This window comes from Natator depressus, chromosome 8 (assembly GCF_965152275.1).
Source record: "Natator depressus isolate rNatDep1 chromosome 8, rNatDep2.hap1, whole genome shotgun sequence".
In the NCBI taxonomy this organism is placed as follows: Eukaryota; Metazoa; Chordata; order Testudines; family Cheloniidae; genus Natator; species Natator depressus.
In genome coordinates, this window is record NC_134241.1 from 69,842,743 (window position 1) to 69,867,174 (window position 24,432).

General features: G+C 40.0%; 1 protein-coding gene across 4 annotated transcripts in view; it reads right to left on the bottom strand.

Moving 5' to 3' along the window:
- AGL (amylo-alpha-1,6-glucosidase and 4-alpha-glucanotransferase) overlaps positions 1-24,432 on the bottom strand; it is a 57,889-nt gene that overhangs the window by 16,716 nt on the left and 16,741 nt on the right. For 3 of the 4 annotated variants that reach the window (XM_074961273.1, XM_074961271.1, XM_074961272.1), the window contains exons 12-28: positions 23,452-23,639; positions 20,540-20,663; positions 19,763-19,926; positions 19,069-19,170; positions 18,646-18,801; positions 18,416-18,566; positions 15,944-16,068; positions 15,734-15,846; positions 15,439-15,573; positions 14,250-14,380; positions 12,649-12,785; positions 9,185-9,318; positions 7,822-7,997; positions 5,414-5,516; positions 3,216-3,441; positions 2,526-2,637; positions 2,068-2,203 (exon numbers count right to left, since the gene is read on the bottom strand). In XM_074961273.1, coding sequence (XP_074817374.1) covers positions 2,068-2,203; positions 2,526-2,637; positions 3,216-3,441; positions 5,414-5,516; positions 7,822-7,997; positions 9,185-9,318; positions 12,649-12,785; positions 14,250-14,380; positions 15,439-15,573; positions 15,734-15,846; positions 15,944-16,068; positions 18,416-18,566; positions 18,646-18,801; positions 19,069-19,170; positions 19,763-19,926; positions 20,540-20,663; positions 23,452-23,639 — 2,413 coding nt within the window. Of the gene's footprint in view, positions 1-2,067; positions 2,204-2,525; positions 2,638-3,215; positions 3,442-5,413; positions 5,517-7,821; positions 7,998-9,184; positions 9,319-12,648; positions 12,786-14,249; positions 14,381-15,438; positions 15,574-15,733; positions 15,847-15,943; positions 16,069-18,415; positions 18,567-18,645; positions 18,802-19,068; positions 19,171-19,762; positions 19,927-20,539; positions 20,664-21,032; positions 21,157-23,451; positions 23,640-24,432 lie in introns of all 4 variants that reach the window. The other variant, XM_074961274.1, reaches the window with a different exon arrangement.

The following is a 24,432-nucleotide window of genomic DNA, read 5'->3' on the forward strand; positions in this document are numbered from 1 at the left end:
GGGACTTCCTCCATGGCTCCCACCTGCAGAAGGCCCTGAACCTCTTGAGCGAGCAGATGCTCATGAGAAGGGTCCCTGAAGAAGGAAGGGTGGGATAGAAATAAACCGGAGGGTATATTCCCCTGACACTGTGCTGAGGACCCACTGGTCCGATGTTATAGTGGCTCAGGCAGGCAGGAAGGGTGACAAACGGAAAATTACAGAGGAGCAGAATCCATGCCACAGGCTGGAAGGTCACCCTCGAACACATCCTCAAAATGCCTGCTTGTTATGCAGGTGAGCTGACCCACATCTGGGGGCTGGTGGCACTGTTCAGGTGAGTGCTGGCAGGGTACCCAGTGAGGAATGGTGCTGCAGTGATAGAGACAACTGGAAGGGTCCCAAGACAGGTTTACCCCTTGAATGGGGCACCTCAGTGGCCGGAGTGACCAGCACCGAAAGGGACAGATGTCCTTAGTGGCCTGAAAGGCCTCCAGTGTAGACGGCACTGCCAGGTGCCAAGTGCCTCTGCCGCTTCCCGGGGTGAGGGGGCGGGTCTTGAAGTGGGCTCGACAGCTCTGTGGGAGTCCGAGCCTGGCCATTGTCCGGAGGTGAAGAGCTGCCCCGCACAGGTCTTTGCTCTCTTCCATCTCTCTCCTTCCCTTTATGGGACATAGGAGAACACCCTCTCCCGGCCTTTGCTTTTTAGCTGGTACTGAGGATGGGGACTGTGCCAGTCAGAGGTCGGTGCCAGTATCGCGTTCTGCACAGAGGCCGCAGTGCTTGGAGCAGAGTCCAATCTCATCAGCTCTGAGGACAGTGCGAGGGCCGACTCCGTAAGGAGCACTCGGAGACAAATGTCCCACTCCTTTTTGGTCCATGGCCTGAAGATCTTGCAAATGCGACACTTGTCGCTCATGTGGGTTTACCCTAAACACTTTAGACAGCTTCTATGGGGATCATGGGCTTTTTGCAACAGTCACAAGGTTTGAAGCCTGGGGACCGGGGCATGCCCCGTCCCTAGGCTGAGTCCCTCACGCAACTAATTTCTAACTTAACGCTAAGGGAATTATTAAACTATACAACTTTAAACAACTATATACAACAAATTCACTACTAGACACAGTAGAGACAGGAAATCTTGCCAAAGCAAGGAGACATTCCAGCACAGTCACTGGCGGTAAGAAGGAACTGAGGGAGTGGGGAGCCAGTGGCACTCCTTATACCGAACCATACGCATGCCACTCCAGAGGGCGCCAGAGCCAGTCTCCCACGGATCCTACGGAGGGAAAAATTTCTGGCACCGGTGCATGTGGCGAGCACACACACCGACAGTGTAATGGACATGAGCAAGCACTCAAAGAACCACCAAACAGACATGGTATTCAATTTTGTAGAAAGACACTGAAAGCTTTGCAATAATAGTTCAAATGCCTTTCCTTTGGATTCACTCTCACAACTGAAACTGATTTGAGCAACCAACTTATTTCTCCTGTCCTGGGTCAAAGCCAGAGAGCCTGCACCAGTTTACAGGCATATAGTAACATTTTTAAAAAAAAATGTTTCATCTATCTAAAATTGAATAGATCTCAGCAGAATACAGAGCTTTCACTGACAACATTTTAATGTTAGCATTAGGGAAGGAGGATAAGAAAGAAACCTTTGCAAATATTTAAAGTTTTACATATGGTAGTACTCAAATCCCCCAACACGCATCAACAGAGAATATTACTGGGTATTTTCTCAACAGCATCTAATCAGTTAACTTTTTAAATTATTTAGTGCTACAGCAGTGTAATTTACATCAGACATGAAGAGTTATTATATTTGAATAGCATATTGAACTGAGTATGTCAACAGATAATATGTTTTGCAATGATCTTTTCCTCTGAATCTGCATTGTACACAGAAGGTTTCTGTTAATGTTTTATAATAGTCAAATAGAATTCGGAAGAGTTCAGAATATTTCACATATCACTCTTCATGTTTTATTACTGGTGGCACAGACACCAAGAGCAAGGATCTCGCTATGCAAGAGGCTAAACTTTGACTTATTCTAAAGTTACATAATACACTTAAAGGTTGTACCTTGGAGTAGCTGGAATTCCTTTGTTGCGAGCTCTATCACTTTCTCCCATTTTATCCATCCATGTGCCACAATTAAAGCGGTTCCCTCCAAAGACAAAACCAGTTTCATGGTCGACACCTGCAGTCACATTAAAACCTACCCAGCAAGAAAATCAGAATGAAGTCAGCTTGTTTCTAAAGAACCATAGAAAGAAAAAGGTGAAGGTCTTCCTAGAACCACCACGAATGCTTTTGTTATGGATGTGATATTATTTACACAGTACTCATGTTAGAATAGCTGAAATTAAAGTGTTAACATATGTATATTTATAAACACTACATTGTTAGAGGCACTAAATGTAAAAAGTTTTGCAGAAATTAGTTTAACTAAAAAAAATCTGTACAACAATTTTACTCACATTTGAACTTCACTATAAGTGATCTATATATGAGCAAGTTAAGTAACTCATGTTATTTACCTTCATCCCTCATATTTCGATCTAACTGTGGACCAGCATTCCTTTCTCGGAATTCTATGCCTTGCATATGTTGTTGCATAGCTTCCTGTATTACTTCATACAGTGGTTGATCCTGGTTTGTTTGTTTGTTTGTGTGACAAGGGAGAAAGACAAAGGTTGTATGAAATATCCAGATACCGAGTACTTCAACTTTTCAGATTACTATACTTTATATGAAATCCAACAGGAATCCAGTCAATTAGAGTTGGCCAGTTCTTTTTTTTTTTAAATCTGAAATTTCAAATGTTGAAAAAAAATGGAGAAAGCTAGAAATAAAACTGGTGACATTTTTTCCCCTTGTTTCAAAAAGTTTTATTCTCCTCCATCCAATGCGTGCTTGATAGGAGTCATCCAACCGTTTGGCAAACAACCAAAAAGTGGAACATCCCTGTTTTACTGCACATTCCACCATAAATGACAGCTGGAAGATTTTACAGCTATAAAATCTTCCATGAAGCCCTCCATTAATAAGCAAACATGGTCCCTGAAAATACTACAAATGCTGTCCCCAGTAAAAGCTGACCTCTGCAAAAACATTTCTTTAAGTAGGAGAACAACATGCCGAACAGGGATTCTTTTGGTTTTTTAGGATTTCATTTACTTACAATTATGTTTGTAGTATATAAATAGTTTATTAGAAATGATCTTTACCAGTGTGCCTGCAGGCTGAGCAGGAGAGTCATCTGTAGTATACATTCTGGAAACTGGACACTTGAGAATGTCTGTGCCATTTGGAACAATTTTACAGTAATCCTGTATACATTGAAGCCACCACCACACAGCATCACGGCAATTGAATCTGGCATGGGTCCCTTGGCCAAGCAGATTGGGAATAAGACCATGTCTCAGGGTACTAGCAAATGCTAAAATTATGTTCCTTTAAAAAAATAAAATAAAAAAATCTGATACACTGAATTGGTTTTCAAGGTACTGAAAGTTCCAAGTAGTAACCTAAAAAATACAATATATTTTTATACCAAGATATGTTGGGGAACAAATTAGGATTGAATGGCAAATGTCAACATTCTGGTGTTTCATGGTACAAAAGGTGATTACACAATACAAGCTTTTTAAAAAATAAGCCCCCACATACTCAGTAATGCTGACCACTGCAAATGTGGAAGGATATATTTAAAATATATGCTCAACCTTTTCTTTTTATTTCTCTCTTTTTTTTTTTTTGCGCAGAAAAGGTAATGAGACATTCGTGCCAATACAGAAAAGTTGCTTTACTTTCAACATGTTGTGAAAGTAATGTCCTGATCCAAAGTCCATTGAAATCAACGCAGAGACTCCCAGCAACTTCAATAGGTTTGGATCAGGCCCTAGTAGCCAGGCAATAGGCGTCAAGAGTGACATATGCATGTTCATTCTTACATGCATTCCTTATTTGATGATAATTCACAAAAATATGAATTACAACCAAAATATGTATATTATCTAAGGACCTGAAGTTTTACCCAGTTTTTACACTATTGTTATTGTCAGTCAGTCAACAGGCATTTGATGGAGTAAAAACTGAGTAAAGACCTCAAGGTCTGGTCCTCAATGTTCAACCACATTCCTTAAAAAAAAAAAAAGATACTAGCAGAACTCAATACCTCCATTATATAGCAAAGAGTTCTAAACAGAACTGTGTTTTGGAATGCTTAACATTTCAGCCGCATTTTAGATCTACTTTAAAGTTAATATTGAGTGCTTGATCCTAAACATATTTTTCCTGTATTTGTAAAAAAAACAGGAGATTAGGAATCTCATAACTGAATAAAACCAAGTTCCTTTGCAAAGTTCAAAAAGAATGCCTGATCCTGTGTGTGATACTCTCAAGTGGTATTGTCTTCTGATCCTTTCAAAAAGGGAAAGGAGGCAATGGGCGAAGAAAATTTCATATATATCAGAGAATTTCTCTTTACAGGGATCAGTCTCAGGCTCCTTACATCAGGCAAAACCTCCACTGACTTTAGTGGGAGTTTTACCTAAAAGGCATAATCCAGTAATGTAAGAGTCTGTAGTACTGAATGTCGTCACAGGAATCCTATTGTCTTTAAGAGGAACTACAGGCTGGTATAAGGGACCATACTAGCAGATTGTGGATCCCTTTGTAAGAATAGGGTTTAAGAAAGGACTGCAGGGTGAAGCCAGTAGTTACTTGACCCTTTCATTGGTTTTTGGTTATGCAAATATAAAGTAAATACATACACAAGTTTTCACTAAGAATGAGTTAAATTTGAGAAATCCATACTTTCATTTTCAGCTCACTTCAGCACCAACATTTCATGGCAAAAAAATTAAAATTGACTAGTGAAAAGGGCATGCCCGCAAATCTTACACAAACTTCCTATGTTTATTTGTTAGGTTTTAGACTTACATCACACATACAAAATTTAGTTTGCAATGATCCACAAACCACTGACTTCCAGCTTTGATAGCTATATTAGTGGTCATCACAAAACACAACAGACACCTCCCCACACCTCAAATGTGATTGCAAAGAGATTCTCAAACCTACCGCTCTCCAATACTGATAAAAAGTATTTTATATTGAAATAAAAACCTATAGCAGACACATTTCATTCAAACTTAGTATGAGCACTATAATGTGCTGGAGAAAAAAGTTATGCATATAAAAAAAAATGGAATAGGTGCTTCACACCAACATTTAAAACAACTGAGATACATGATAAGTAATTTTGTAGTTCTATCTGATGAGAATTCAAAAATGGCCTGGGGCCACAGTAAATAAGAGAGCATTTTAATTGTTTCAGAAAAAAAGTACCTCTTTCTTCCAGTTATACATAGAAAGGGAGAAACCTTTCAAGATGGATTAATACTTATACATTCTTTCTTACCTTGCTTCTAAATAACGCCCAGTAAGCAACATTAGACCTCTCAGTGCAATAAAGGTATCCCTTCCCCAGCAGCGGAAAATGCCAGATGAAAAATGTGGTAAACCTAAAGAGTAAACATGATGAACTAAGTCATTAGACTGTTTAATATGAAGATTCTACACATGTACACACACACACTCACACCCACCCACCCAAACTGCTGCTGCTGGCCCAGGGTGTGGGGGAGAGGGCTCCAGGCTAGGGGATGCATGGGGGCTGCTTACCTCGGGGAAGAGTGGGGCTCCCCAGCTCCCACTGGCATGATCCTGCCACTCCTAGGCAGAGGGACCAAGGGGCTTCGGGCGCTGCCCACGCCTGCAGGCCTCATCCCTGCAGCTCCCACTGGCTGCGGTTCCTGGCCAGTGGGAGCTACGCAGCCAGTGCTTGTGGCACGAGCAGCGCATGGATTCCCTGGCCCCTCTGCCACCACAGAGCTGCAGAGACACACGGGGTAGGGAGCCCCTGCCAGCCTCGCATCGCCCCTGGACCACCCCTCCCAGAGAGCACCCACAGCCCTCAGTCCACGTTTTAGTTAGGGGTATATAATAAAAGTCATGGACAGGTCATGGGCCATGAATTTTTGTTTACTGCCCATGACTTTTACTAAAAATACCTGTGACTAAAACGTAGCCTTATTTATGACACACAGTATACACTGTACAGCATGTGCTCACTTTCTAAAAAATGCACTCTAAATGTGTGTGTAAACTACTCAGGATCAAAAATTCTTTAAAGAAAGTTCACCTGTAGAACATTACAAAAATATACACTATGTATAATTTCATTACATGCAGAGTCCCATGCTTTCTACAACTGTCCTACTAGATGCTGGAGGTGGGGAAAAATGTTCCCTTTGCTGCATGCACCTAGAGCCCCCGCATTTCAAAAGCGAATGAAAGAATACTTGGGTAGAATCATGCTGACATGGAATTTTCAGTTCACCTAACAATTCAGGGATTGTTTGCCACAGAAATCATGGGAGCTTGCTACAGAATTAAGGTCAGCAAGAAGCAGGATACAAAGTTCTGAATATATCTTTGCTAGAAACAAAGCATTTTAAGTCTTAAAAGTATAATGTTCATACTTTTGTTTTACTTAATTAGAAAAAAAAATCTTTCATTACTTGTCTTTCTAGAAGGAAGAAAAACCCATTTCAATAAGATTTAAAACCTATAAAATGTAGAGATGTAAAAAAATAATCCAAAACACTTATAACAGAGGTGAAACTTTTATTGAAAGAAACAAAGGCAAAAATATTTCCCAGAAGAACTGTCTTTATATTTAGAAACTATTCAGATTTTAGACAGATTCTAAAATATACTAGACAGACAAATATATCTGGAAATTTGCAAGTTAAGTTCATTCAAAAAATCTCACATACTACTCTATGCTTTATTCTTCTGAACACATATATTTTTAAAGACTGCTTATAACTACAGCAAAGAGTGATCCAAAACCAGAAACAGTTAATCTCAATTTAGGAGAAATTGCACTAAACAATCTGCCTCTGCCATTCAACCCAGGCCCTCTCTCTCAATTACTTTCTAGGCAGTTAACTAACCTAATTCGTTTGGAAGCCACATAATTACTATCTTCTCCTAAAACAAGGGTTACTGTCTTGTTGAATGAGTTTTCTGGAGCTGAATGCTGGATTCTGCCATGCTCAAGTTCTAATTTATTTTTGTCACAGACCTGCAATTTCTGCATGACAATTTAAGAAGCTATTTTACCAAGAGTTTCCATTTTTATTTCATGTTCAGCTGGGGAAAAGTTCTCTAGATATTTGGTGGAATTAGTGACCATTTGAAGATCAAGATCAAGTGTGGCAATTTTTTAAATAACAAAAGCGAACAAATTGGTGAGAATGTTTTTAGTTCAATAGAGGTTAAAAAAAGTTCAAGAGGGGACAGTTGAGGAAAACAAAAACATAGTTAAAGTGATAAACCAAAAGTCTTGCGGGAAGTGTTCCACAATGTATTTCAATTACTGAAGAGTTACAGGGAAAGAGATAACATAATTCTGGAGCTCAAAAGGTCTCAGAATATGACAGAATAGCTCAGGTTGCTTATATAGTTCAAGATATAGCAAAAGTGAAATTCTTCACAAGTCTTCCTTCTACAGCAATAGCAGAAACATTGCCTGGTTATGCTTCTCTCAGACACAAACAAAACCTTCACATTAAATAGAGCAGAATAAGACAGTGGAAGGGTGAAGTAAACAGCTACTGACAGAAAGAAACAGTATTTTTTATTTGGTCTTTAAACATTACAGTCCCGGCACATTGATCTTGCTGTCTACACATTTCTAAGTAGTTGCATGGTTTTGTAAGACAACCTGCTTCAACAATCATCGAATGAGCCCTTACTTACCAGCTGCTAAGGAAACACAGCACTGTTCTGTCTCTTTTGTGATTTCATTCATCCTATAGGGGACATCATGTAAAGCAGGAGACAGATTTGGCAGAGAAGGATATTTTCCTATCCCACACATCTGAACTGAACCCAAGGAAAGGTGTTTAACAAATGTTGATCCATTCTGAACAAAGCTGTAATCAAAGTAGTTGAATTGAGAAAAAAAAATAATTTCAAATTCAACAACTTCATTGTTTAAAGTTCACCCATAAGGGTGCTCCAGTTGCAAAATACTGTAATGATTTTCAAAAGTGAGTTCCTAAGATTAAGTCAAATTATTAATGCCAATGGGAGCTGCTGAGTTCATAGCACTTAAAAATCAGGCCATTTATTTAGGTGCCTAAAGATAAATTTGAGCACCTAATTTCAGGTTCCCCCCTCCCCCTTTTTTTCTTCCCTTCCAAATCATTGCCTTTACTTTTATATTAATTTTTTAAAAATGATTTATATTGAAAGGAGACGATAAAACATTCGGGTATTTTATTACCTAGTTGATCTCAAAGCAAAGAAAAATCTCAACTCTGCACAAGTATTTTAAAATTCAATTACTATATTTAAAAAGATGATGCATTAAATGATCTTTATTAATTTGTGCCTGGGTCTACATGCTGGACTAGTACAACAAACTACCTCCTTCCCCAACCCAAAAAACACCAGTATCAGATACCTTGTCCATGTTGGCACAGTTTTGATATCTATTTTTAAAGGAAAGTAATATTAGCCATGTTTAAAACAAGAATAGAAACAAAAAACGAGAAAAGGGACAATTACAAAAAAATGAAGGCAGCCTTCGAAGACTGGAAGACGGACCCTGGTTTAATGTCTCATTCCCTATTACTGCACTGCCAGCATTAGCTGTAAATCCAAGTACTGGAGCAACAATAAATTATTTACCTTCTAGTCCAATGTTTATAATTTTCCCTTAGTGAAAACTATATGCACCTTCTATCAGCTTTATGCTTTTCCATTGGCCAACATGAATATTTTTGCCTTATGCCAGTGTATCTTCTTGTACATCAGTACTGTTATGCAGGCAGCCATATAGTTTAGGAATGCGTTAGGCCGCTGAGATAGACCTAACAGAAGACACTGCTTTGTGCATTTAACATTTGCAATGGATTGGAAGATCAGAATACAATAAAAGGTGCTCTCCTTATTAATCAGATTGTTGCAGTTTCAAGGAAGACAAAATTTTGGCCAGAAAACTTTTAGTGCCTTTTAAGCATATGTAAAGTGTATAAATGACTATCCTAATGCACAAATGATAATACAACATAATGTAAACATACACATACATTTCTTTCAACACTATTAGACATACCTAGACATTTGACTCCATGCCAGATCTAGAAGAGTTGTGTATGCACCCACTAATATGGCATCAAAGTAACACGGGATAAGGTAACGTGGAATCTGCTTTAGGTAGACAAATATGGCCTTCAACCATTTACCGACCTATTAGAATAACATTTTTGTAAGTTAACAACTCCTAAATGCAGCAAAGGCTACTTTCAGGGAATTAATACTTTGGCAATCGCATTTTGCACTGGAAAACGGGTAGAATTCCTGTTACAGTTTGCCTACACTTTTTAGGCCCCTATTATATTTTTTGTAATATAGGCAGGACTGGTAGCACCACCTATTCCAGTTGGCAGAAACTTCCCGATATACATCCTACTTTCAGTTGCTTGTAATTTTGCCACACTTTAACCATTCACACTGAAGTTTTCAATGCCACATGTCTACCTCAGAAAGAAATTTTTTTTTGAAAGTTTCAGCCAAAATGGTTCAGCTGTTTCAAAGACTGAGGCTAGGAAAAAATGTTGTTTTGTAACATTTTTAAAAAAAAAAAAATTTGGACACCTTTTATTTGAGACTTTAGAGACTCTGTGCTTTGGAGCAGGGACTTGAAATTTGGCAGGGAGTGGCCTTTCTGTCAGGGATGTGCCCTTTGCTGTTCCTGTGAAAAACTGCCCAAATTTGGCCAAGTTATAAGCCTCTGGAAAAAAAAAATCTCAGTTTGCACATGCTCACTAGAGACTAAGAATTTAGCAGTGCATCCTCAATGAGGCATGCTCTGGCCCCTCACAGGTCCTAGTACTGACCAAACTGCGCATTCATCAGCTCATAGAGTGACTGAGAATGTTCCACAGCAGGTGTAGAGAGGTTCACTTTCCTTGTAATTGCTGCTCTGGGTCAGGTCAGGGTACTAGAACCAAAAGAAGGAAGTTTCTCTCTCCAGTGCTCTCAATGAAATCAGTTTAACTTCAGTATCCAGAAAGATTATAAAGCAAATAATCAACCAATTTGTAAACACCTAGAAGATAATAAGGCGATAAGTAAGTTAACATGGAGTTGTCAAGAACAAATCATGTCATACCAACCCAATGACTTTCTTTGGTAGAGTAACAAGCCATATGTATGGGGGGGAAGTGATAGATGTGGCATATCTTGACTTTCGTAAGGCTTTTGACATTATCTTGCATGATCTGCTCATAAAGAAACTAGGAAAATATAACCTAGATGGAGCGACTATAAGGTGGGCACATAACTGGTTAGAAAACCATTTCCAGAGAGCAGTCATCAGTGTTTCAGTGTCAAGCTGGAAGGGCATATCGAGTGGGGTTTTGCAGGGATCGGTCCTGGTTATGGTTCTGTTCAATATCTTCATAAATTATTTAGATAAATGTCAGAGAGTACACTTAAAAAGTTTGTGGATGATACCAAGCTGGGAGGAGTTACAAGTGCTTTGGAAGATAGGGTTAAAAATCAAAATGACCTGGACAAACTGGAGAAATGGTCTGAAGTAAATAGGATAAAATTCAATAATGACAAATGCAAAGGACTCCATTTAGGAAGGAACAATCCATTGCACACATACAACAATGGGAATTTCCTAGGGAGTCATGGAGTACTGTGGAAAGGGATCTGGAGGTCATAGTGGATCACAAGCTAAATATGAGTCAATGGAATAACAGTTGCAAAAAAAGTGATCATCATTCTGAGATGTATTAGCAGGAGTGCTGAAAGCAAGACATGAAAAGTAATTCTTCCACTCTACTCTGTGCTGATAAGGCCTCAGATGGAGTATTGTGTCCAGTTCTGGGCACCACATTTCAGGAAAGATGTGGACAAACTGTAGAAAGTCCAGAGAAGAGCAACAAAAATGATTAAAGGTCTAGAAAATATGACCTATGAGCATGGGCGCCGACTCCGTGGGTGCTCCGGGGCTGGAGCACCCATGGGGAAAAATTGGTGGGTGCTCTGCACCCACCAGCAGCTCTCCACCCTGCCCCCGCCACTCTGCCTCCTCCCCTGAGCACGCCACGTCCCTGCTTCTCCCCCTAGCTCCCAGCTGTTTCGCGGCAATAAGCACTGGGAGGAAGGAGGGGGAACACGGCGCCCTCGGGGAAGAGGCCGGGGATTTGGGGAAGGAGTCCAATAGGGGCAGGGAGTGGGCGGAGTTGGGGCAGGGACTTTGGGGAAGGGGCTGGAATGGGGGCGGGGCAGGGGCAAGCACCCACCGGCACCAGGAAAAGTTGGCGCCTATGCCTATGAGGAAAGATTGAAAAAGTTGGGTTTAGTCTAAAGAGAAGAGAAGACTGAGGGGGGGATACAACAGTTTTCAAGTACATAAAAGGTTGTTACAAGGAAAACGGTGAAAAATTGTTCTCCTTAACCTCTGAGGATAGGACAAGAAGCAATGGATTTAAATTGCAGCAAGGGAGGGTTAGGTTGGACATTAGAAAAAGCTTCCTGTCTGTATACTTTAGCACAAATTGCCGAGGGAGGTTGTGGAATCTCCATCATTTGAGGTTTTTAAGAACAGGTCAGACACAACTGTCAGGAATTGTCTTGTTATTACGTAGTCCTGCCTTGAGTGCAGGGGACTGGACTAGATGACCTACTGAGGTCTCTTCCAGTCCTTCACTTCTATGATCCACCTGCTGGTGCCCAGGCAACATGGCAGAGGAAGACGCTGACTGAATCAAATGCAGAGGGGACAAGAAACGAACTGGGGGAAGAGCCAAAGGGAGTAGATTGGGACAAGCAGCCTGGTGGAACTGGGACTGAAGACTGGGAGGGAGGAGAGAAACTGTGACTGGGGGGGGCTGATTGGTCAAGGACACCAACGAGAGCCAGTCAGGGAAATAGCGTTCAGGAGAGGAAACTCAGATTGGTGAATGAGCTGCGGGGAGGATCAAGGTCAGAGTAATGGGGAAACAAATCTGACAAGGAGCTGGGGTTTGAGGAGAGAACTGGACTGACTGAGCAAAGAGACTGGGCCTAATTGGGTGAGAAGCCTGGGATTGGGAGTCAGTGTGGTGGGGCAGAGGAGAGACACATCGGATGAAGGGCCGGGAATGCAAGGGGAAATAGACTGGCACAAGAAACCTGAGGGTTGGAGACTAGGATTGGGTAGGCAAAGAGAGACTAAGGCTAGGATGGGGAAAGATTGGAGGGGATGGGTCAGAAGGGGGAGGGATCGGGACGAGTCAATCTTGTAGTGGTGCAGAAGGGGCTGTCACCACAAGAGCATGCTCTTTTCTAGAGCCTGGACTGGAACCCAAAATTCTTGGGGCTCATCATTCCTCTGCGGTCCTCGAGTATCTGTGAAACCCACTGGCAGAGTGTGTTTTTCACCCCCTCTAGTGTTGGGCAATAAAGAGGATGACAACCTACTACTGCTATTAGTTATTCCATGTGCTCAAGTGGCAGAGGTTTGTGAAGTAGACCAAAAGGTTCCATCCTTATAGATGATAAACACTTAATAGATTTACTTACTTCTGCACAGGCTCCTGAACGTGAAATTAGACGGTCACTGACGTAGTCAATCATCCAATCCCCAGATCTCAAATTACCACAAAAAGGATGACCCAAATCATTCTTTGGTCTAATGTCTGCCATCACTGACATTAATCCTGAAAATAAAACAAACAGCACACTATATTACTGGCCACATGATTATCACAACCTGCAATTCCAGTTTCCAGGAGTAAATCCAACACTGCAGATCTGAAAAATTATGAACCAGAGCTGGACCAGTTATACATTTTTTAACCTGATGTAACTTTTCTTCGTGTGTTCTAAAGGCTAGAGAGCCTTTCTAAAGGCTAAAGCTCTAGCTTGATTGTACAATGAGAAGGGACCCAACCCACCTGCTATGGCTCAGTGGACTTACAGTAAGTTTGAGACAAATACTGTGTAATCACTGAGTCCATGCTTCTTTACGGTTTAAAATCCAACTCAGATAGTTATAAAATACGTCACACAATGGCATTCAGATGTTAAAATGACAGCTATTACTGACACTTCATGTAACAGGTAATATTTGTGGGTTTTAGGTAAGGTCATTTGTGACTGGAGGTGTACTTATTTAAACATGTTTTAAAGTATTCCCAAAGGTCAGATTACCACAGTTTTAATGTAAAATTAAATATTTAAACTCATCCTCTACCCCAATATTAAGAGATGTTTCTTGATTCAGTATCTTGCCTCCATTTGCTTGCTACTCTCTTTCAAGCACATACTGTATAGACCAAGCAGAAGCAACTTGTTCTCTTCTATTTGAAAAGCAAACAGTGCACAAAATCTAACACTATTTGAGATCAGGGGCGGGCAAACCTTTTGGCCTGAGGGCCACATCAGGTTTCCAAAATTGTATGGAGGGCCGGTTGGGGAGGCTGTGTCTCCCCAAATAGCCAGGTGTGGCCCAGCCCCTGCCTCCTATCCGATCCCACCGCTTCTTGCCCCCCGACAGCTCCCCGGGGACTCCTGCCCTCATCCAACCCCCCTCCCCAGCCCCTGACGGCCCCCCCAGAACTCCTACCCCATCCACCACCCTGAGCTCCCAGGCCCCTGGCCACCCCACCCCTGACTACCTCCTGTTGCTCCATCCAACCCCCCATCCCATTCCTGACTTGCCCCCTGGGACCCTTGCCCCATCCAACCTCCCTGTACCCTGCCCTCTGACCGCCCCGACCCCTATCCACACCCCCATCCCCTGACCACTCCCCTCCCACCCCCCAACTCCCCTGCCCTCCATCCAACACCCCCTGCTCCCTTACTGCACTGCCTGGAGCATTGGTGGCTGGTGGTGCTACCGCTGCACTGGGTCAGGCCGCAGCTCTGCAGCTACACTGCCCGGCTGCCCAGAGCATTGTGCTGGTGGCACTGTGTGCTGAGGCTGCGGGAGAGGGGGAAACAGCAGGGCAGGGGCCAGCGGCTAGCCTCCCGGGCCAGGAGATCAGGGGCTGGGCAGGAGGGTGCCATGGGCTGGATGTGGCCCGCGGGCCATAGTTTGCCCACCTCTGTTTTAGATCTAGATTGAGATGATCCATTCTCCTTTTTTCCCTCCACCCAAAAAAGCACGCATGAATTGTTACCTTGCAAGCCTGCATATTTAAGGGGCGACCAGTTTGGTATGTTGTAACATCCTCCACCATCCTCTTGTTCCTCAGCATCACACCGATACAGTATTTGATTCAAATCAGCCAAGGTTAATTTAGATGCAATACTGGGAAAGGGAAAAAAACCCCAACATTGATAACTAACTATATAACGGACATCAATTTCATGAAGAATTCTGGTTTTGGTCTAGGCCAAGCTATTTTTAAAAAGGGATGCTTACAGTTAGACTCCATGTTTAGGCTCCTGAAAACAGGGCCTGATTTTCAAGGGTGCCATGCACCTTGCAGCTATCACTGACTTTAAAAATCTGGCCACTTATTTAGGAACCATGGAATAGATTTAAGAGTAACTATGGGCTCCCTTTAAAAAGAAAAAAACAAAAACAAAAAACCTCCCTTCTTGTACAAGATTTAAAATTAGCTTATTTCTTTCCACAATGTTAACTATACACGAGATCTCTTTTTATCATTGCAGATAAGTACAGAAAATACTAAGTAAATGATCACAGATTTCAACATTATTCAACTAAAAGTGATACATCTTTTCTCCACAAAAGCATAATGTAGTATCCACTGGTTTTTGGATTGCTATGTGAGTTTCTTTTAAGAAAGTCATTTAGATGGAACTGGTAACCTACATAGTATGTTGACAACAAAGTCATCTGAACACCTTGCTGCAGGATGTAAAATTTCCTGGCATAAAATCTACTGCCAGCAGCAAACCCACAGAACTACTCATAAAAAGAAAAGGAGTACTTGTGGCACCTTAGAGACTAACCAATTTATTTGAGCATAAGCTTTCGTGAGCTACAGCTCACTTCATCAAATGCATCCGATGAAGTGAGCTGTAGCTCACGAAAGCTTATGCTCAAATAAATTGGTTAGTCTCTAAGGTGCCACAAGTCCTCCTTTTCTTTTTGCGAATACAGACTAACACGGCTGCTACTCTGAGAACTACTCATGTGAAAGAGGTGAGCAGCTTTTAAAGTCTGAACCACTATTTTCTGTATAAAGCAATAAGATGGCTAAACATAGTTGTTCATACATTAACCAAGACAGACCCAGAATTTGGCAAAGAATTGTCACTCGTTAGCATTTGCAGGCTGATCTCTGCCTCTAATCCAGCCCTCTCTCTACTGTATGTACTCTAACAAGGTATACTTACGAAGAAAAAAGATTTTTTAATATAGGTGCTGAATGGTCATCAGGAAGACTTCCAGATTTAAAATGAGGACTGAACTGGATCAGGTGATTACGGAGTACACCGACAGCCTCTCGTGCCTTTGGGTCGAGACTAACTCTATAAATATCAATGCACAAATTGTAGAAGTTAACACCTCCACCTACTATTTTTTGAAGTAACGGAACTAACAGACTGAAAAAACCCACCCCTCCATTGCCTTTAATCTAGTGCAGCCAATTGACACACATTTAGTGAGTTGATCATCATCATCATATACCTGAATATTATCACGCTTCCCGGTGTTAAGTTTTCAAATTCTATTTCTTGAACAAATTCATTGGGACCTTTTACGGCAGTTCCAGCTTGCTTTATAATTTTACTTTCTCTGATCTTAGAAAAGAAGAAATAGTTGAAACTATAATGAATTCAGTTTTCCTTCTCTGATAAATTGTTGCATCTGCTAGTATAGAGAAAAGATTGTAGTTACCTGGATGTGTTCTCTGATCTCTACTGTGTAATTAGGTAATCCGTTGATAAAATGCTCATCTTTTTTATAAGGACTAACATTTCTCTCAATAGTTCTAGCCTCAAGCACTACCTCTTCAATTTTGCCTATAAACAGTTAAATCACACATCATAACTCAAAATACATACACACAAAAATATTGATAGCGAATATATATGGCATTCTTGGTTTTAAAATAAGTTTAAATCTTGCTTGAAACACAAATTAAACAAGATTTGAGTTTAACTATAGAAAATGCATGTCAATTGCACAGTTAAATTACTAAATACATTTGACAGATCTGAAAGGGAATTTATCTATATTTTACTGTTCTATACATTACAGTCACTCAATCTTGATTGATTAAACAACATGTTTACTACACACTTATTGGCCATGGTGTAATCTAAGATAGAACTTTCCTAACTCACAATGAGTTATGGGGATATCAGTCATGGATTACAAATAAGGGCTTGACCCTGCACCATTAAACCCAACAGGTGACTTGCTAGATGTGACTATTTGGGGGCTCTGAATTAGGCAAAGCTCTGCACCACTTCCCAAACAGCAGTCACAGATCTTATTTTAAACGGAGCACATCAGTTTTTAAATACCAGAGCAACCACATTGACATTCAAGACCTTATTTGCTCTATCCATCCAATGATCTAAAAACTAAGCCCTCAATGCTGCAACCACTTAGACATGTGCTTAACTTTAAGCATTTTAGCAGTTCCATTGACTTCAGTGGGACTACCATGTGAGAAAAGTCAAGCAAGTGAAGAAATGTTTGCAGGCTTGGGTCCTTACTAAAGGTTAATACAAAAAATTGCAATGGCTTCTTCAGAAATGTTACAGCCAACTCAGATCAAATATTGACTTCAATGCAGAATGCTCAATTATCTAATGATGTCTACACTGTCAGTCTTATGGCCCTGCAAAAATACATATGTACAATTTATTGTGCCAGTTCTCTCTCACTTTGATGCTTCTTTTTAAACTATCACTCTCAACCAACTTAAACCCACACATCTGAAATTCTTTACCTATAACTACTAGTAACACTTAAGAATACTGTAAAATAAGATATTAAGATTGCTGTATACGGACAAAAAAGAAAAACAGACACTTTTCATACAGTCACTTCCAGTGGTGTTCTGCTAGAGTTAATTAGCTTCCCATTTATGTGGCTCATTCGCAAACAGCAAGAGAGGAAATGAAACCACAGTATTTCCATGGGGATATTGGGGCAGATGACATACAGTAACTCCTCACTTAAAGTCATCCCGGTTAACGTTGTTTCGTTGCTGATCAATTAAGGAACATGGTCGTTTAAAGTTGCGCAATGCTCCCTTATAACGATGTTTGGCAGCTGCCTGCTTTGTCCACTGCTTGCAGGAAGAGCAGACCGTTGGAGCGAGCTGGTGGGGGCTTGGAACCAGGGTGGACCGACAGCCCCCCCATCAGCTCCCTGCTCCTCTAAGTTCCCTGGACAGCAGCTGCCCAGCAGGCTATCAGTTGCTGGCAGTTCAGCTGTCCCTCCCCCGCACTGCCATATGCTGCTCCTGCCCTCTGCCTTGGAGCTGCTCCCCAGATCCTTCTGCTTGCTGTGCAGGGGAGGAGGGCAAGGAGGGGGCTAATGTCAGGGTATCCCCCTCCCCCCGCTCCCTGTTACCCCTTCTCCATATAGAGCAGGGTGGAGACAGGACAGGGCTCAGGACGGAGAGAGCTTGCTGGCCCAAGCTCTCTGCAGCTGCTGTCTCAACTTCCTGATCTTTTTAAAGGTAATGTACTTAGAATGGTGTCAGTGTACTTAAAGGGGCAATCCACATCTCTCTCTCTCTGTCTGCCATGCTGTCTGCCATGCTCCCATTCGTGCTGCCTTGTAGAGTGAGGCTACATTAACAACAATGTGTTAACCCTTGAGGGCTCAGCCGAATGCTAGTTCATCATTTAGCAGTAAGGCATTCCCTAGGAAATATCCTACCCTCTTACTTCACCACCTCAACCAAACTTCAGAATCATCATTGCTGTGTACAGTATTAAATTGTTTGTTTAAAACTTATACTGTATGTGTATAGTTTTTTGTCTGGTGAAAAAAGTTTCCCTGGAACCTAACCCCCCCATTCACATTAATTCTTATGGGGAAATTGGATTCGCTTAACATCTTTTCGCTTAAAGTCGCATTTTTCAGGAACATAACTACAACATTAAGTGAGGAGTTACTGTATTTTTTTTTTAAAGTCAAAAGTTATTTTCAGTTGGCGTCCCTTTAACTAGTTGTGATGCATAGATATTAAAGCATATAAAAGGTACCTAATGTTGCATACTAATCACATAACCTTCAAGAAATTAGAATCAACATGGCGAGTATGGACTCTGTCAATCACTCAGTTTCAGCTTTAAGCTTTAATTTCCTTGATATGGTCAACTCTTCAAAAACAGGTTTGAATACCTGGGATGCACATTTGAGGCACTTCTTTGCTGTAGGAGGAAGTTTTAGGATCTCTGAAAGCAGTACGAGACACAGCCACTACAGATTGGTGTGTGTTAGGACAATGCCTAGTCACTGCTACTATATCCTCATCAACTTGATCCACATACACCTACAAAACACAAATTAAACACACATTCTTATTCTGAAAAAAATTTAAACGAGTGAAACATTTTACTTCAATTTCTTGCCTGAATGAAGCCTTTGGCTCCCAGCTCTTGGTGTAGCCTGTTCATGGCCAGCCTTCCTGCTATAATTCCAGTTTGGAAATTAACTTCACCAGGAGTGGAGGGTGTCGCTGCTGGATTCCATTTGGCATAAAACCTCTCTTCAGAGACTACAGAAATCTGCAAATAAATTGAACTTTAGCCATACATGAACTATTCTGAAAAATAATTGGAAATGCCATATTTTACTTACACACACACTTATCCGATATTACAAATTTATTATTCACTGATATAGTGAAATAGCTAATAAGCTATCTACTTGGAATTTTAAATGAGTAAATCACCCAAGTTATTGTATACACTTTAATGTGTGTTCCAGTATTATAGTAGTGATTTTTTTATTTTTAACTGAGTCAACTGAAGTTTTAAAGAGGAGAGACAGACCTGGTGTGGTACTAGCTCATCATAGCCTTTGGTGCTTCCGGTAGCACAGCATGCCATGGAAACAATCACTGAGCTGGGAAGAGCATCATACTCAGATCGGTGCTATTGAGAAGAATAAAAACAGACAAATGAACCTAGTCTCTCATCATCTTATTTCCTTCCAAACACTTAGATACATAGAAATACCTGTTTTACAGAAGAACTCATTGTTTATTGATGTGCTTATCACACCGTAATCACAGATTAAAACTTCTACAGGCTTTTATTTAAGATAAACAAGCAAACAAAATCATCACAAAGCTTAAAAGAGCAGAGCTCCTAACAATGTCATCCCAACCCCCACCAATCTTCCTCTGATCCTCCCATTATTATCCTGGGAAGGATAGAGTGGGTAAGTTTGAGAGAACAGGCAAACATTACTAGGTTCATAATAGCTGGACATGCAAGAGTAAAAACAGGACATATTTAGTAGCTTTTATGCTTCTCTCCCAAAAGGGACAGAGGGTTGAAAGGCAGTGGGAACTACTGTACAATTCCACTTATTTCATGCAACCTTTTAACTACCATCATGACTTTCCGAAACACCATTCAAAAGTAATTCCATTTTACATAATCCTTATGAATTGGCATGACTGAATCACAGTACAAAAAATATGTATTTAACATGAAAATCTAACATAATTTAAGTGCTCACCTGAATAGGACATTCATTATCATGTGTAACATCCATAAACAGTGCATGTGCAATAGCTGGCATTAAAGGTCTCAAACGTGGCTGAACAAAAGACCCAACTGGTTCTCCTCCAAAGCGGTAAACTAATCTTCCCTCTTCATGACTGTTATATGCACTCATTGCCTCTACAGAACAAAACTTACATGAGTGTTTATAGGAGAATTACTACCATAACTAAAGGTTATCCAATAGGGAGACTATAATAAATGGTTTTACATTTGGCATGTTAAATAATCAAAGATATTAATGAATAATATTAATAGAACATGAAACTTTAATTATAGGCAGCGTGTCCATAATTTGAGGGCATCCACTATGTAGTTTATCATCATGTGTTAGGGTGGAAGAGGGGAAAAACATTTAAAATGTTAGGATCCCCTTTTCAAGGTCTACCAGGCTTCAGAGGAGGTGATCAACTACTTAAAAAAAACAAAACCAATCGGCAGGAAGTACGGGAAAGCTATGCCACAAATACTCCCACCCCTCCGGACTGACATATAACCATTCTTTTTAGACACCTTACACCTAGGATGCATCTCTCCATCTAAGATGCAACAACATACTTAAATAGATAAATATAAAACAAACCATACTATTAAATGCATCTTTGAGCACTTGTTAAATATATGAAATATGATAAATTGTGCAGTTCTAATATATGACATTTTCTTCATAAATGGCACACCATACATGCAGTGTCAGAGAGGTGATGGGGAACCACACACATAGCAAGCCTACCTCTTATTAAGGAGCTAAGGCCCAATCTAGTCACAAAAATATTGTCCAACTCCTCACTTCCTGTGAACAGCTCAGCCACTACATACAAATCTGCACGCAGTTTTCTAGCTGTGTCCAGCATGTACTGCAAAAAGCACAGCCAAGGAAGCCACAGAAAAGGAAAAGGCAGAACAGAAAAAAAGAAAGGATACAAGGCTAGGCATGGATTGGGCAGCAGGGAAGTGCCATGCAGCAGAGACAAAATGGAAAGCCAAAATACGAAGAATCCAAACAAGTTCAATTATACAAAAGTTAACAAATTGAAAAAGCCAAATCAGGAATAGAAGGATACAACAGATGGAGGAGTTAAAAGAAAAAGGAAGCGGGAAAGATGTTTGAATTTGCAAAGGACAAAGATACAAGAAGAATAAAAAACAAACCAATGTTAGTTTCACATTAAAAAACTTTGAACCATATATAGCAATCCTATATGGCTTTCAGGTGTCTATAGTACCTCTAATAAGACTGGTAATTCCCAGGCGGTTGACAAAGACATTGTCAATATGCTCACTCCCCGTGAAGAGTTCAGCTATCACATAAAGATTAGGTCTGACTGACCTAGCTGCTGCTAGCATCTCCTATAGATCATAATAATTGTTTTTAATTATCTTCATCAAAAACCCCTTGAAACCTAGGCATATACCATAATATATTATTATGCATGCTAACCAAATAATTGAGTTATTAAACAATTTTGTTCAAGAAAACAAAAATATACTGAATTCAATAAATATACAGAACTTATCGCAAAAAAGCTAGACCACCACGGTGTGCTTGTGAACATTTACAAGATCTGGTATGGTTTTGATAAAGATTATTTGGAAAGCCTCCTGAATAATTTGAAAAAACTCACAGGATTTTTAGTCAAACTACTTCAAACTTTGGGGTTTTTTTGCTTGTTTTTGTCAATACCTTTTAAACTCAACTGCATGAACGAACAGTTGGGAAGAAAGATCTCTGTTTAAGACACAACACCAATACTTAAATTAAGGGTGAGAAAGTTCCCATTCTAGTCCTCTGCACCTTCAAGAACCAAAAGCAGAGAAAATGAGACTTCATATTTCTAAGGCCCAGTCTACAGCTAGAAACTGTACTGATTAAAATAATTTCTAAAAACTGATTTAAATCTGTGCAACACCTGTCTTTGGATACTCTGAAATCAGTTTAAGAGGGCCTCATATTAGTTTTGCTTAATTTAATAAGAAACTGCATTAAGATCTAAGCATGTCACACAAAGGGGTTGCATCTGCTTAACTAAATTGATTTAGAAACTAATTTTGTTATATTGATGCAGCTGTTTGTGTAGAAAAGTCCTAAGGTAAAAAAGAAAAAACAAGCAGAACACTTAAAAATAACCCTTTCAAACTATACTGTTGTAGGTTATACTTTACCAGTTGTGAAAGGCTATGATGAAACACAGTTTAGGTCGGCAACAAGAGTTTACATTATAGGAAACATTAGCATTATCAATAATATAGTAACTATGAAAAGCTGCTGAAAACAAATTCACGGTCATTTACACCCACTGTTGCTGGTGATGTTGATGAAAAATGATATTTGTGACACTCAGACCTGGTCTTGATATATCCATGTCTACTCTGGGGAAATGTGCAAAAAAAAAAAAACAAAACCAAAAACAAAAACAAACACATTCTCATCAGTTCTACTGCCATTTCAGCTAAACCAGAGTTAGGCGTGGTCTATGCTAGAAAAATTAGTTCAGTGTAACTATATTGCTCAGGGGTGTGAAAAATTTCACATCCCTGAGCGGTGCTGTTAACTCAACCTAATACTCTGACTAGATAGCACTAGGTGACGGAAGACTTCTCCTGTTGACCTAGCTACTGCCTCTTGGAGGTGGCTTAACTACACTGATGGGAGAACCCTCCTGTTGATGTAGGCAGTGTCTACAGAGGAATGCTACAGTGGCGCAGCCGTGCCATTGTAGTATTTTAAGTGTAGACATACCCTTAGACAAGAGTCTCATGGCTATGCCCTCTTTTATGAGCAGTTCAGTTAAACCTGCTGAAAAGCGGATCTAATTAAAATGGTAGTAACAGCAGGTCTAGCTGTGGGAAGCTTGTCTGCACTATGGCTCCCAGGGCGTTTAGAACTGGTTTAAGTGAATCAATATTTTGTTTCCCCAATGCAGAAAACACTTATAGATCTGCAATTATAAGTTGATTTGATACAGTCATCAGAAAAATAACTATTGTGTAAATATTCATTAACTGGACTTAAATTGGAAAAAAAAGATGTATCTTGGAGAGCTAGTTGGATAGTCACTCACACTATGCTTGATCAGACAGAGCTTTGAAAAAAATATTTTCCATAGTAATCTAAAACAAAATTAGATGCAAATGCCCAAAATATTAATTCACAAAGGACGACACCAATTGCAATGAGTTAGATATGAGTAGCCTATATTGTTTAAGAGTGATTTTGTCTTGAGGAGAGAAGGCACTCATCGGAAAGTAGAAAAAAAATAGACTTAACATTCAAGGAATTTCATACCACACCTAAAACAATATTCTCTGACAAAGCTCTGTGACAGGAGATACACAGGGTATAGCTCTACAACACTTGAACCCAGCTAGCACAATGAACAACAACAGCGAAGACAATACAAGCACAGGCTTCAGCACAGGTAGTTCAAGCCTAGCACTCAGTTCACTAGCCTGTTGTGAATCCTGTGCTGGCCTTCACTGCTATTATTATCTGCATTACCTGGGTTCAAACTAGCTCGGATAGGCTAATGCATGAGCAACTTTTGCTATGCGGACATACACAGGCTTCCATCACAAACAGCACTGTAAATCTTATTTCACAGACAAAAACAACTTTATCATAAAAAATGCCTATTTTTTCCCCACCTCAGCTACATGAAGAGGAGTTGAGTGACAGTTGTCAAGACGTACTCCATGGAAATATTTGGCAGTAATTTCAGTGTATTTTTTCATATGTGCCCACAGGTAAGGGCAGTCTTCTGGTTTATTTCCATAGCGCAGTTTGGCACTGTCTCCCCAGCAAATAAGTTCTCTTCTTAGGTAAACATTTGAACCTGTAAAGAAAAGAAATTCATTTAGCTACAATACACCACTGGGAGCAAGTGCATGTGACACATTGAGTTTATGACTAAAGAAGTTAAAAAAAAAAGATTAAAACAAGATTCCTAACTATACCATATCAACTCCCAAATTATGTACTGTATGCTAAATTACAGTTCCCCATATCAGATTATTCTAAAGGTGTATTTAAGATCTCTGTTTATAGAACTATATTAATATCAGTAAACCAATTTGTATTTTAAATCTCAAATAAGGTACAACAATGGCTGAATGAAAGAATGGAATAAAAGAAAACAGTGTACTATGCATTAAAATTAACAGCACTTCAAACTCAATGAAAGGTCTCCCTTTCTCTACAATCTTTTCCATGTTTTCAGTTATCTACAAAACAATAATTCAAATACTGACAGAAAATATTCATAGTGAACAGGTTCGTACTGGCATCTATGTGTATAATATAAACAGCCTCAATTTTAAAATTTAATCAATTTTAGCAGCAGTTTCTATTCCTATTAATCTAGGGTTACATTTTGAAAAAGCACCTAAGTCACTGAGTTGACTCTGAAAATTGTACTCCTAATCTGTTTGTTTCATTTATTCACTTACTGCAGTCTTTTAGAGGTGATCCGTATAAATTTTAAAATCACAATTTATCTGCAAATGATGCTCCACTCCACTGCACCACAAAACATGAGATTTTCTACTATTTTAACAAGGCACAGCCCTGGAAGATTTTATTAAAAGTATTTTGTCAGAGTCAGACCAGGAAAAAGGTGTTTATGATCT